Source organism: Antedon bifida, chromosome 6, assembly GCF_963402885.1.
Source record: "Antedon bifida chromosome 6, ecAntBifi1.1, whole genome shotgun sequence".
Lineage (NCBI taxonomy): Eukaryota > Metazoa > Echinodermata > Crinoidea > Comatulida > Antedonidae > Antedon > Antedon bifida.
Window position 1 is genome coordinate 7,452,060 of NC_136231.1, and position 15,010 is coordinate 7,467,069.

A 15,010-nucleotide genomic window follows, 5' to 3' on the forward strand; every position below is an offset into this window, starting at 1 on the left:
ATATACACAAGATGCTCTACGTAAACAAAGTCTTATTACAAGTCTTTGGGAGTGGAGTAATTTGGTCCTTAGAAAAAATCCTGACATGTGACGGGACTTGAACTCAGGACCCTTGGAGTGGTAGCCAAGCATCATAACCATCAAGCCACAACTCCACTCTTTTTTCTATAGCTCATATGAAAGCATGTTGATAAATTTGTGTTTGTTCTCATGCCTTGACAGGAATTCTTCTTTCTTTCCATCAAATTCAGTTAGGACAAATCTCTCTAGACGATGTAATGAAATATGAAGTCCGTTTCCACCCTCACTCTTCAAAGCCTAAAGACATCTTTAGGAAGGCAAATAAATCAATAAATTGATAGAAAGTAACCTAGAATATGACACTGATGTGTGCCGATAGTTTCACTCAACCGCATCAGAAACTTCAAACTATCGAGGAGTTTGGATTAAAGGCCATGTCTATTCGTTTTGGAGCCAAGTCACTGGATTTCCCAAATAGCTACAGATGCAAGCTGTTTAATAAGAAAGTTGCTGAGGGTAAATAATTTATCAAACCTCAACAACTACTACCACCAACCTCATCTGCTACAAAATGTCACAGTCTTAGAGTATACTATCAAATCATGCAATGGATAAAGAAAGATAATACCATGGATGCTACCAAGTCGGGGAAGTTTTTAATAAAACATTTGTGCCAATAATGACGATTGAAACTGCTGCTTCAGAAGAACTTTTGAAAATCATCCATTGTAACTGTACTACTGGATGTAAAACTGTATGTTGCAGTTGTAGATGCTATGGATTGGCATGTACTTCAGTTTGGGGAGTGTGTCAACTAGAAGAATGGAACAACGTAGATAGAGAGATTGATGACGATGATGAAGACGAAGTTAAAAAAGTTGTTTAGGAAGCCGTACTAAATACATGCACAATATCCAATCAACTGCTGCTATACCGTAATTAGAAATTAAAAATTATTATTATATTTGTTTTTGTTTACTTTTCGGGTTTTTTATTCACTATTATTATTAAGAATGTATACAGTATGTTCTGAACAATTTGAACTTGAACTCATATTCTAAAAGTCTTTATAAATATTACAGTTACCCAGGAAAGCTCTTAATTCCATGGGTAGATTAGACCATTATACGAAATAAAAATAATTATATTCTGAACAAATTGAGCCATAAATAGTATGTCTTAGTCAGTCATTATCGAAATATAGCATATCAAGGTCAATCATCAAAAAATGTCGTTTCTGGTCATTTTTTGTCAAACTGTTTCATTAGAGTAAATATAAATAAGCATATGCTCAGTATTTAGAGCCCAATTTTAAATCTCTACCACACATAGTTGCCGAGATATGGACATTCTACATAGATAAAGGTTAAAGGTCAATAACCTTTACTTCTAACCATTTTTTGACAAAATGTCTCATTACAATAAATGTAAATATGTACATTCTGAACAATTTGAGTCACAATTTGTTTCCCTACGGTCAGTTGTTACCAAGATACAACATATCAAGGTCAAAGGTCAAACATGCAAGAAATAGCATTTCCGGTCATTTTTGGCCAAAATGTTCTATTAGGGCAAATATAAATATGTATGTTCTGAGTATTTTGGTACCAAAATCATATCAATAGACCACTTAGTTTAGGAGGTATTGACATTTTAACGTTTTATCTATTTTGGCGGCCATCTTGAAAAAAAACCACTTTCCGGTGGTCAAAATTCTTGAGACTTTTTTTCTGTTATTTAGTACACCCAATACTACCAAAATCCGTTGAAAAACCTTTTGTTGCAATTTTTTTGAGGTTGGCCCCTTTTTTTCATTAGTTCTACTCTACTAGTATGGCTACAACAATAATAACATAGCATTTTGTGGAAGTAAAAGCAGGGAGATGTACACTAACATTTATTTCTATTTTACATCTTCCTGGTAAAAGTGTCAAAACAACAATACAACTTGATGTTTTTTGTGAGGTGTGTGTACTAAATTTAGGACAATTGTTAAACTTGTCTAAATTGATAGAACAGGCAATAACTGTTCACACTGATTTTGTCATGTATTATTATACTGTAGTAACATAGTACTCTATAGAGCACTTAGCCCTTCACTGACACACACAGTCTTCTTTATCCTATTGTTATAGAATTATCTTTATTATCTACAAAAGAACTATTCTTTGTACAGTAGTAAAGTAAGGCCATGTCAAAAATGCCTAAAAAACATTTTATAGTTCCCCACTTTAAGTGGCTGTAATTTTATTTGTATGTTAAATTTACTTGCTTTTTTATTAAAGTTTCATTAATTTTTAGTTAAATAATGTAATTTAATTTAGTAATTAATGTATTGTTAATGTTAGAACGTATTGTTTTTATAATAATTATAATTTTTATATGTGTCGCTGATCCGAAAGCGTTGTTCGAATAAAGTTTGAATTCAGGGAATGGAATCTATTGGAATTTGAAACTATTACAATTTACAGTTTAAAAAAATGCGAAAAACAATCAAACAGAAAATAAATTATCAAAAATACATTATTAACATACTGTGTCATTTGCAATACCATAAAAGCTGGCCATTATCTATTGTGATGGAAATATAATTTTGTAAAAGGCTAAATCTGTCCCTGAAGTGTTCAAAGCTGCTTTTGTAGTTTAGTGTCGCATGTTATGATGAGTGGAGACCATGTTGTTTTGATGCATACTGAATGTAATAATAGTGAATCTAGTAATAGTTATTATTCTACTTGTCCATGGAATTTATGATGAATTTGTGGGATTCAGAATAATTAACCAACCCCCTCAAAACATTACAGTGTACTGCTTCACACTGTCTGTCAAGCTATTAGGATAATAATATTATTAAAATAGCAAATAAATATTATCATGAAGGATATAATTGTGCTGGACACTGTGGTGTGCTTATTTTAATGCATTCTCCTAATTTCAGCACAGCACCCATCCGAGAAACCCTGGATACTTGAAAATAATGTTTTCGCACACAAACCCCACGTCTTGAAAACTGTGTCAAGCGTGTAAATACTTTATTTGTCATTCTCTGAATTACATAAACTTCAAATGTGACCAAAATAAATCAGCTTTCGCTACTCAAGTTTTGGCCTTTAATATACTGTACCTCCTATATTTCTCTAGCTCCAGTAGGCCTATTATGTAATTTTGTAACGTTATTCTTTGAATCAAACTAAAAATATACTGTGGAATCCAACGATCACTTAGGTTTATAATAAATTGTATTTGTATGCAAATGCAATTTAAACCATAACAATGATGTTTACAGTGTGTTGTGGTAAAATTTTGTTTAAGTCGGTCGGTTTAAAGTTTAACGAAACACCTCTCATTATATTACATTAGTATGAAATAAAATTTAATAAGATGCATATATTTTAGAATTATGGTGGTAGCGAAAACTTTTTTACCTATTACCTACCACTCCAGGCTGGAAAAATTTTGATGGGCTGGCAGGCAGGTATTTGTGAATGAACTTACAATCTGTATGATGTCACAATACTGTACTTAAATACATACTTGGTGGAGATGGGTGGAGAGGGAAGGTGGACGATGATATGGGGGGGGGGGGGGAGAGAGTACAAATAGGTGAGATAGAAAAGGAGTAAATACTACACCATATAATATATCGGTCTTTACAATATCTACAGTCACTCAAAACTCCAGAATTGTTGACACAAACTAGGCATCAACACAACACCAGTGTTTTTTTATCGTGCGCTAGGCGATGTCAAAGGGGTACTGTATACTCCTGTAGTCCAACAGCATGACTACCGTATTACTGAAATTTCCAAACTGCCTGTATCACTACTCCAGTAAAAATTGTGCGTTCCAAGCATTTAATAGTCCATTGATAATGATAGCATAGGTTTTGGCAATGAATTAAATCTACCATATCATTATTATTAGTAGTAATTGATATAGATATTACATTGCATTCGCCAATTTTCAAGATGAGATTAGATCAGCCTTCTAACACGAAACATTATCATCTAATCAGTATTATAATAACTCCCTTTTTCAAATTACCAGAGTGCAATAATTACTTCAATTCAGTTGATGAGACTGAATAATTAATGTCGAAAATCTACTGTATCTTATTTTAAGCCCCTTTCTTGCAGGGAATATTACCATTACCATGCAGGTTTTGTTTCTGTAATAATGCAGGCATCTATGGGATGCCTGTATAAATAAATCAGACCAGCTCAAGCCTTATTAATATTACTAGGAATATTCCAAGGAATGGGAAGAATAAAAGCCATGCATCCCCTGCCTCTTGTCTTGTTCATGGACTATACCATTTGTGGAGAGGGCTGTTCAATGAAAATTTCTACTTTTCGAGTAATCTCGATCTTCAAGGAGAAAGAGCTATTGTCGGTTTATTCAGGTAAGCTAGGCATAAAATAGACTGGCTATTTAATTGCTGGATACAGTATGTATGCATTGTGCAATATACTGTACCTGTAGTATACCAGTATTATGTGTACTGCATAATATGATTTAAATGAAAATTCAATAAAGCAGTGATTAATTTAAAAATAAAGAAATCATCAAAATGTATTATTTTATTAGGTTTGGGCAACATAAGACATATACAATTTGCTCTTGTGAAAATGATCACATAAAAGAATACCTGTACTTATACTAGAGTTGGCACATTCAGGGTACAAAAAAGGGTCAAAGGTCAAAAAGGCCAAAACAATTGCACAGAGACAATACTGTAGTGGACAACAAATACCTATTATATGAATCCAGAAAAGATCTGACCCACCACAATAGTTTGATTTTAATTTGGGTATATTAGCAAAATAAGCATCTGTAAATTTCCAAGCAGAACTGTGAGATAGTACTTACTTCATATGCATTTGCAATGTTGACAGTCTCTCCAGTTTTCGCTACATATCCCACGATTCCTTTACCCCATGCTACCTTCACTATTTCTTTGCCAACAGACTCCTCGACTGTAGAATCAATCGTTACGTCAAAGAGCTTACTCACAAGAAGGCAATTCTCCGTTCCCTTCCCTTGAACCAGGAAAAGTGAGCCACGATCCGCACGGGTCAAAATCAACACGTTTTGCAAGATTTTATGACAGAGGCTATTCTGGTCAAGATCATTCGCAATATCCTTCACAAGCTCCATAAGAATTCGCCGGTCTTCAAGTTGTTTGAGTTCATTGATGGAGTTCCTTGATCGTACAGGAGGCGACAATTTTCCCTGGTGCGTCACTGATGGTCCGAGAAAGCTTGGAGAGCCGTCAACCGTTTGAACCATACGACCCAGAGAGCCACCAGCTTCACGAAGCTCAAAATCTGATGCAGACACCTTTCTAACAGGTGTATTGCTTCCAGATGAACTGTTTGGCGAGTGGTTTACATCACCTGCCGCTGGTTTTACACCTTGGGAGACTGCTGTAGCAATGTACCAACCGTCAATCATGCTTCGTGTTGCCTTACGTGCAAAATAGTCGTGCGTAAACTCAGGATGTTGGTCAAGCCAGATTTCTATCTCCTCGAAACTTGTTTGTGGCGCGTCAGCTGTTTTGGATTGGGATGCCATCGATTGGCTGCTGGTATCTGATGCGGCCATTTTGGGCCTCTTTTCTGTCTGATAGTGACAAGTTCCCTCTACCACCATCAACAACTGGATGTGGGCCAATAAGCTCCAAATGTCACTGCAAAAAGGATGTTTGCAGTCAGCTCTTTAGTAGCCAATCATGGACCATGAAATATCCAAAATATTCTATAAGAAAAAAGAGGATGCTATACCATCAGTTCACATCTTTTAAAACAGAGCATTATTAGTAAATGCTTTAATAGAAAATATATTATTATAATTTAATTCAGCATTTACTTTACAGTGTAAAAGTGTTTATATTAACAGAACGCACGTACAGCCATAGAGATATTATAATATCTTTATGCGTTATGCTACGCACATCAAGTAAAAAGATTAGCACAAGCCATGTGGCGCGTCATAAAACAAAGCATTGAGAGATGCAATTTTATTTGCCGGAGGGAGCCGAACAGGTATGGATCATAACTTAGAATGTCTCATTAATGAAAATGCACCTAACTAGACCTACTGACAATAATAGTAGTAGTAAATAATAGGCATATAGGCATATACCGGGTTCACCTACACATAGAGGTGTAGGCCTTCCCGTAGAAATAAAATTTATGTTATGGGTGACACTGTACTCGCCGACCGCACGGCGTATTGTACTGTTGATTTCTAAAGGTGCAGAGAGTTAGAGTAGCCTAGCTAGGCAAGATAAGATAATCACAACAACCGACCTGTAAAATAGGTTCATCATTTCAACGATCTTTAATTACGTAATAATTCAGGGAAAACAACCTACCATCACAGTTATTATTGATTTACACGTAATGGCTATTTCACCAGCTACATATCCAACCTGGAATGTGTACACCTTTGTTGTTGTTGTACGTACACACACAGCAGAGCATCGGCAATCTTCTATCTCTTTCCTCTCAATGTGCGAGGAGATGCGGCGAGATCAACTTGCAAAATGTAAACATTCCGACACTGGAAAAATCAGGTGTGCTAATATAGAGGGCGCAATATAACATTTTGCTTTGGTCAAAATTTAAAAAATTTAAAATTCTCGAAAAAAAAAATGTTTTTAAATAATATTGAACAAAATTGTAGGTAAGTAATTGTTATTGTAAACTTTTTTGACTATTCCTGGCCAATGCTATGTCAGACTCTATATTCACATGTTTATGCAAATTATTACAATATGAAATTAGTTAGGCTATGCATCTTAAGTAGGCCTACATTTATTAATTTAAAACAAATATCTAAAACCAATTCGGGTGGTCCAACAAGATTAAAATATCAGTACTGTACTAGGTTTATATTCGCTATACTTGGATATCTAAAACAGAAATATATTTGTTCAATAAGTGTAAGGACTTTTAACACTCAGGGTAGAACAACCAGACTCAAAATAGGCACTATTGGTCCAACTGAGAATCTCGTATTGCAACTAAAAATGACAATGGCTTATTCAATCCGAAGTCTTGCACGCATTGCATATTGTTCTTGCAGTGCACGAATGCACATATTGTTCTGAATATCTGATGTATAAACTAATTTATTCTGTGCTCTACTCCCCTGTTGTATGATATTACACCATATAACCCAATGGCATAAAGATCGAGATTTCTAGTGTCCTGCATGATAACAAGATTGAATCACTCTGTAGGTCTATTGCAAAACCAGGTAGGCAGAAATGTATCAACTGATTATTGTTAATGTATCGGTTAATAACTGATTTTAGCTCTGACGTAAACAGTATCGAGTATTCCCAATTTGAAAGTAGCCTTAAATACATATATAATGGCTTATACAGTGGCTTCGTGGGCCTACGTAGCTTCCAATAGTAACCTACCATTTAACACCTCTCTAATAGTAGGCCTAACCCATCCTAAAACACAACCAGATAGCCTAATAGTGACCCAGGATTACTGCTAAAGCTTTACGGTATGTTGGCTTATTGTTTCTTCTGAATTGGGACCGACTTCACTGTGACCGAGTATGACCGAGTTGAGCAACTTGTTGTGTATAGGGCCTACAGATCAGATAATATACAATGATTGTTAAAGGATTTCCCTTTATGAATCGAAAAAATGTAACTATTATATATTTAACCTGGTGACCAAAAGGCATCAACAATATAAAATTATCAGAAAAAATCGGAAGCTGTTCGGCCCTAAACAATCTCCAGACCAGAAATTATGCTATGTGACAATTTTTTTTATAGGATCAGGAACATGGTTAGAAAATTAACTTTAATTTCAATTGTCACCTTTGTTATTACTATGAGTTTGTGGTACTCAGCGCATTCCAGGACCAGGTGAAATACTATTATTTTTTTTCATAATCAGTTAAAGTGACGTCATGATCATCGATGACGTGACCATTAGCATTTCTCATCACTCAAATTATCATCTCAATCAACATTTGTACAATGTTTCATCATTATTATGATGACCAGGAGTTGTATTACTCCCCGTGATTAGACCTATTATATCATCAACATCCGCATCTTTCATCAATATCATTATTTTTTTGTTTAAAGAGTAATTAGGCATATAATGATATCGAACATTGTTAATGGGTAATGGGGATGAATACTCTCAACATAGGCGGATCCATATAGAATCTTACTAAATGAAACTAAATGAAATAGATACAGTATTCCATTTCAACTTCAGCACTTTTTTTTTACAATTGAGGCACATGGATGCACCCATCTCGGCTCCTAATATTTTAAAATTCTATTTTTTGTTTATTTATTTTTTATTAAAACTTATTTAAAGAGGGTAACCCTAAACAGCATATGCTGGCAATTAAGAGGCCCTTTATAAATCCGTAATTTACTTTATCTTTCACACGATGATCTTCACCTACTTTTTGTGCACTTTTTTTTTAAAGAAATAAAGTCGGAGTAAACCACAACGTGTATCATACAAAACATGGAAAACACAAGAAAGTGAAGGACAGAAAAAAAGAAAGTAATCAAAAGATCGATGTAAGTTTTTTTTGTTCAATGCTCAAAGGACAATTTGTTGTTGGATAGGGGTTCTTATATTATAAGTATGTTATTATTAATAATATATTCGTTATACAAACGAATGCCACGTGATGCGAAATCAACCAATCAAATGACAAGAATACACTTTGGTGTGTTCCTGAAATATACCATGAACTGAGAAACTATATGCCCTCTTTTTAAAGACGATCGATGTAGGCCTAGACTTGACCGAGAACAGGAGCGGATCAAGATTTGTTAATAAGAGATTTATGCTTGGATCCCTCGATCAGCTCCTGGAGACGTAACTCTTAACATGGAATCAAAACTTTAATTCACCTTAATACAACGTTATTTAAACTCAATGCGTTTTTATATATCTTTTAGAAAGCAATGAAACCTATAATTGACAATCGAAGTAGGCCTAATGTCACTAATGAAAAGAACACTAAGTTATTAGAAAAACTGGCAGAAAACTGCAAGAAATCAATGGGTCACTATGGATTAGATTCAATTACCATTGGAAACCAGCCATACAATGGAAATAAGCTTGTAAAAGGAATCACACTTGTTTACAACGACCAACCAAAATGTATTTGTAACTTGGCGCCATTTTGCGGAGAAGATTTCTGGAAGTTACTTCTAGCGAGAACACAAGGCTTGAAATACAAAAAGCCATCAATTGGTCAAATCAACAGAGCCTTACATTACATGAAGACGTTGTCGAAATCTGATTTTGTCGATCGTCTGAAGACTTCGAAGAAAGTTTTACTGACACGAGACCCACTGAAAAGGATGATTGCGGCTTACAAAGATGCATTCGAGGGAAAGGTGGTCAGGGCTGAAATCAAAGACGTTGTTTTGAGTATAAATTCATTCTTTAAAAGACAACCAAATTCAACCTCTGTCATCACGTTTCCAGAGTTCTTTCGTTACATAGCCTCATCTCCATCTAACCCGACAGCCAACCGTTTATGGGGACCACTCACGAACCCACTGATGGTGTGCGACATCAAATGGGATTATATCTATTCTATTGAAAACCATAATGACGACTTCAAATACATACAGTCTGGGTTAGGGTTTGAAATTCCAAAAGGAGTCCCTCCAGCTGAATTTAAGAGTAACCTCATTATCCCAGATACAGAAATAGCAAAATACTATGAGCGTGTTGACAAGAAAGCGTTATCGAAGTTCTATAAACTGTTTAAATTGGATTTTGAAATATTCAATTATAAAATGACATGAAAAAGATCTATGAAGAAAAGCTAGCTATTGTTGATATAGAAATAATACATTCGTTTGTTTATCAAAAAGACTGTTTGGTACGACAGACCAAATGATACCATAATACATTCCCACAATGGTGTATAGGGGTATACACATGCGCATATCAATCCTTTGTAAACAAGCATCGTTTAGAAAATCGCAACAGAGGGGGTGGTGGGAGGGGGGGGGGGGGCGGGGAGGATGTAGTTTTAGTCACGCTATCAATTAATCAATTTGGTTTTATCGTGGGTAACGTGGACAATTTTATTGTTTTCTATTAAACTTGAGTGTATTTAGTTTTTTAATTTTGTTTTAATTATCCATTTTCATACTGTATTATAACATGATGTCTACTCTTGGGTATTTGCCAAGTTTTGTAATAAATAATATGATTAGTGTGATATTGATTTGTTTTAATCTTCCACCTATGTCTCCAACTTCTATTCACCAGTCTGTGCTTCTTCTTTTTTTCTAGTCTCTTTCTATAGTCCGTATCTGGTGAAACAAAGAAGGAAAGAAAGAAAAAAAAATAGAGAACGGAAGGGAGGAAATGAAAAAGATAAAGAGAGAAAGAAAGAGGTGGAGAGAGAGAGTTGGGTGGGGTGGGGTTTGGGGGGGGGGGGTCTTGTTGGAGAGAAAAAAGAAATGCTACATTTTGTAATTCAGTTTCTTCACACATTCGAAAGTGGAAACAGTGGAGCTCTGCTTGAACACCCATATTAAGTGGTGGTAATATTTCGGGACACTCTGTTAGTTTACTTTAAAAGGCTTTAATTAACTCTTTATACTAGAGTACATACTGCATAATGATCTAAAAAGGTAAAAGGTATCAATTTCAATTCATCAGCCTAACTGAGAAATAGCGAAATGTTTGGTCTAAATTATGAGATATACTGGCCCTCTCCAAAACTGTTCAGATCGAGTGCCATTTTAATGTTATAAAAAAGCTGAAAGGGACCATTAAACTCTCGATGACGTCATTAAGAGTTCAATAGTATATGTCTATTGAATATCGTGTGACCCACAATCCTTCAAAATCGAAAAGCATTAATCTTTTCAGGTGTGATAAGAAAGCACGATAAACTACCAAATAAACTGGTCACTATGGATTTTTTTATTTCCTGTTTTTCCTTGTTCAAAATCAAAATACATATTCAAAGAGCTCATATACACTGTATAACTGAACACAATTATTAAAAGTTATTATCCTGATGAATATTGTATACAAATCAACATTTTTATTTTAGTTTTCGTTTGTTTTCTCTTGATGCACCATGTGTCGAATGCATTGTCTCCAAATGTCATGTCTCAGTTAATTGCTAATTGCATATTCCAACGAACAGACAGCGTAAGCATCCTTTGTCCAATCAGACTTCAAAGTACTAAATTAAAATGAAAAATCCGTACTTCGACAACAACAAAAACACACACAAGCGGCAACCATGATAGAGAAGAAGGGAATCTTTGGGCTTTTCTCGCGAGCCCTTGTTTTCTGGTGCGTGGTTGTCATGTCTGATGCTGAGCTTAGCAGTAGATGCTACGGTAGTGATTCAGTATTTAACCATCATCTGTTGGAAATGGGCACCGGTAACAGCACAATACCGCTGTCAAGGTATAGAGGTAAACTACTGCTTATCGTCAACACGGCAACATACTGAGGTTTTACCGAACAATATCTTGACTTGAATGCACTTAAACAAGTATGTATTGAATTAGGCCTACGTTTATAGTTTTGTTATTCATCATCGAATTATACAATAATAAATAGAATGCACTTGATTCTGCCGGAATCCTAACCACTTTGTTGAACGGCATAACATTAATCCTTTCTTATATGTTTTTATTTTAATCAACATTGTTAATAATAATCATTGAGTGATTCATTAAAAACAAGATTAGACCAGTCCAGAGAAAAATGAAATGCTGTAGGCATTTCGTGTTAAAAGCAAAAAACATGTGTTTTAGGGTAATTTCGGGGTGCTGAATTCAAATCTGCTGTTTAGCCGGCTCAATTTTTAGATCTTCACCCTTAAAATGTGAAAAACAAAATGGCCGCCATTTCAGACTTATTTTGGCTTATAACTTGACTTCTAAGTGACGTAGCAAGTTAAAAATGGTGTCTATACCTATGTTTGTGATAGTGAAGATTCCAAATATATTGTTATTAAAGTTGTAAATATTCTATTTCAGCCGCCATGTTGAAATCCAAGATGGCCGCCATTTTAAACGTATTTTGGCTTATAACTTGACTTTTAAGTAACATAGTAGGTTAAAAATGATGTCTTTACCTATGTTTGTGATACTGAGGATTCTAAATATATTGTTACTAAAAAGTTGTAAATATTCTATTTCAGCCGCCATGTTGAAATCCAAGATGGCCGCCATTTAAAACGTATTTTGGCTTATAACTTGACTTATAAGTAACATAGAAAGTTAAAAACGATGTCTATGTTTGTGAGACTGAGGATTCCAAATATATTGTTATTAAAGTTGTAAACAGCCGCCATGTTGAAATCCAATATGACGCCTATTTTAAACACACACACACACACCCACATACGCAATCCATTTTTCAACAATATAGTAGTATAGCAATAACATTTTGATTGAATAGTGAGGGATTAGTTACAGTTTGACTTTGAATAAACCATTGGTAATTTACTGAAAATCCAAAATGAACTTGAAAGTAGAAATATATATATTGAAAATAGAATATTTACAACTTTAATAATAATATATTTGGAATCCTCAGTATCATAAACATGGGTATAGACACCATTTTTAACTTGCTACGTCACTTAAAAGTCAAGTTATAAGCCAGAATAAGTCTGAAATGGCGGCCATTTTGTATTTCACATTTTAAGGGTGAAGATCTAAAAATTGAGCCGGGTAAACAGCAGATTTGAATTGAATTTACCCTAAAACACATATTTTTTCGCTTTTAACACGAAATGCCTACAGCATCTTATTAGAGTGGAAATATGACTATCTGGATACAATAGGTATGAATTCATGTTTGTTTGTTTTTTCCCGATCTTCAGGAGTTCGGAAACTTCCTCGAAATAATAGCAGTCCCATGCAACCAATTTGGTCTACAGGAGCCAGGAAACGACCACGAAATACTTCATGGTTTGAAGTATGTCAGACCAGGAAACCACTTTGTGCCAAACTTCCCAGTCGTGTCAAAGGTTGACGTCAACGGGCCAAAACAACATCCACTCTTCCGGTCATTAAAGGTGATGTTATAATGGACACTAGCGACTAATTAAGTTAGATTAACTTGACTTATTTTGGTTATTGAAGGTAAATATTATTAACTCATGATTTAATTATTTTAATAGAAAGTCTGTCCTCCAGTAAAAGAAGAGATCGGCAACCCAGACCGCTTGTATTGGTCTCCTATTATGACATCAGACATCACGTGGAATTTTGAAAAGTTTCTCATTGACTTTGATGGTGTTCCAGTCAAACGGTACGATCCGAGTGTAATTCCCGCCGACATTATACCAGACATCACCACCTTGCTTTTAGAAGCCCAACTTTTAGGGTAGCACTTTTCCACTGTACATAGGCACATTTTGCAAACGTAATGATTACGTATCATTGTTATTTAAAATCTATTTTCAATGTCTGATAGCTAGAATAATACTTAATGACGTAACGGTCTTAAAACTGCAAAGTAGGGCGTGTTACTGATAATTCACATTGTTTCTCAAAGGTTCTTGTGCATTCGAACATTGAGAAATAGTGACGTATTATTAACGTTTATGTAGATCAGATATTAGAAATAGGTGATAATAAAAATATTTTAAATAGATCTTTGGTCATGTCTTTATCATTGTGTACATAGGTACGATATGTGATAATCGTGGGGTCTTTACGTCATGTAAAAGGGTCCTACATTGTTCTTATGTAAAAGGGTCCTACAAAAAACGAAGCTACAGCTTTTTTATGCAGGATCCTTGTTATCAGTTGTATTGTAATTATGATGTAATTGATGACTAAATAAATGTGAATAAATGTAAATGTAGAAGATGTGGGTAAACCATATATAAAGACGATGTCACCAAACAATTGGGGTGTCCATTGAATAGGTAGTATTGTTAAAACATAATATATTTCCCATCGTTCGGTTCACAAGGAAGTGTCCCCCTTGATAGAGATGTCCCCTTAATAGGTGTGTACCGAAGGAGGGGTTCTATACTCTTGCTTTATTCATTGCGCCCTCAATAATGTCAGGATTATGATTTCAAATTTAGTATCTGGTTGTGCCTTACTTTATATCAATATATGTCAAAGTGCGTTGGCGAGACTAATCCAGAATAAAAAAACTATAACCGTTGATTTGATACAAAATTGAATATCACTTAAATCTAAGGATGGATTCCAGGAGATTAAAAGCTGCTTTCGTAAAGAAAACTATAGTGTCTGTTGTAGCCGCGTTGAAATACTTGAGACTGAATATAAAGAACATACTTATATCAAACTCTGTATGTTTCCGAATACTAAAACAGGCGGCACCAACTATCTAAGCTTGGTTCGCATAAGCACAATCGCAACCTACACAGTTCAGATAATTCCGTTCCGTTTGTATCTAGTCAAAATAATAATAATAGATTTAATGGTAAAACAGAAAAACACAACATGACATGATTTTAAGGATATAAGGGATGCAAAGGTAACGTCATGGTTTTCACCTCCGACGGGACTCGAACCCGCAATCCCCGGCTTAGGAGGCCGGTGCCTTATCCATTAGGCCACGGAGGCTCTTGATTAAACAGCATTTGCAATGCACTTACGTCTGTGCGTTACGTCATAGTGGGTAACAGAACTGGTCTTACTCGCATAAGCACAATCGCAACCTACAGTTCAGATAATTCCGTTTTTATCTAGTATTTGAAAATCATAATAGATTTAATAGTAAAACGAAAAAGAAAAACACAAGATGACATTATTTTAATGATATAAGAGATGCAAAGGTAACATCTTGGCTTACACCTCCGACGGGACTCGAACCCGCAATCCCCGGCTTAGGAGGCCGGTGCCTTATCCATTAGGCCACGGAGGCTTCTGGTTAAAAGTATTAATTTTGCAATGCATTTACGTCTGTGCGTTACGTCATAGTGGGTAACAGAACTGGTTTTA

At 35.1% G+C, this 15,010-nt stretch overlaps 3 protein-coding genes and 2 non-coding genes across 7 annotated transcripts in view; 2 read left to right on the forward strand and 3 right to left on the reverse strand.

Annotated features, from left to right (window-relative positions):
- Positions 1-6,526, reverse strand: part of LOC144845570 (dual 3',5'-cyclic-AMP and -GMP phosphodiesterase 11-like) — an 87,490-nt gene extending 80,964 nt beyond the window's left edge. For all 3 annotated transcript variants that reach the window (XR_013612570.1, XM_078702994.1, XM_078702993.1), the window contains exons 1-2: positions 6,398-6,526; positions 4,891-5,778 (exon numbers count right to left, since the gene is read on the reverse strand). Coding sequence is in view for 2 of the 3 variants with exons in the window: in XM_078702994.1 (XP_078559120.1) it covers positions 4,891-5,673 (783 nt within the window). In the remaining variant the exon portion in view is untranslated. The remainder of the gene's footprint in view (positions 1-4,890; positions 5,779-6,397) is intronic.
- A 612-nt stretch (positions 6,527-7,138) lies between these two features.
- On the forward strand, positions 7,139-10,031 carry LOC144845194 (carbohydrate sulfotransferase 9-like). Its single transcript, XM_078702376.1, has 4 exons — positions 7,139-7,284; positions 7,826-7,918; positions 8,500-8,596; positions 8,984-10,031. Exons 2-4 carry the CDS (start codon positions 7,836-7,838, stop codon positions 9,842-9,844), a joined length of 1,041 nt encoding a protein of 346 aa, XP_078558502.1. The 5' UTR covers positions 7,139-7,284; positions 7,826-7,835; the 3' UTR covers positions 9,845-10,031.
- Positions 10,032-11,247: 1,216 nt separating this feature from the next.
- Positions 11,248-13,682, forward strand: LOC144844507 (glutathione peroxidase 3-like). Its single transcript, XM_078701446.1, has 3 exons — positions 11,248-11,565; positions 12,907-13,101; positions 13,207-13,682. Exons 1-3 carry the CDS (start codon positions 11,308-11,310, stop codon positions 13,414-13,416), a joined length of 663 nt encoding a protein of 220 aa, XP_078557572.1. The 5' UTR covers positions 11,248-11,307; the 3' UTR covers positions 13,417-13,682.
- Positions 13,683-14,559: 877 nt separating this feature from the next.
- On the reverse strand, positions 14,560-14,632 carry Trnar-ccu (transfer RNA arginine (anticodon CCU)). Its single transcript has one exon. It is a non-coding gene; the product is annotated as a tRNA-Arg (tRNA).
- A 228-nt stretch (positions 14,633-14,860) lies between these two features.
- Positions 14,861-14,933, reverse strand: Trnar-ccu (transfer RNA arginine (anticodon CCU)). The gene has a single exon. It is a non-coding gene; the product is annotated as a tRNA-Arg (tRNA).
- Between the last annotated feature and the right edge of the window lie 77 nt (positions 14,934-15,010).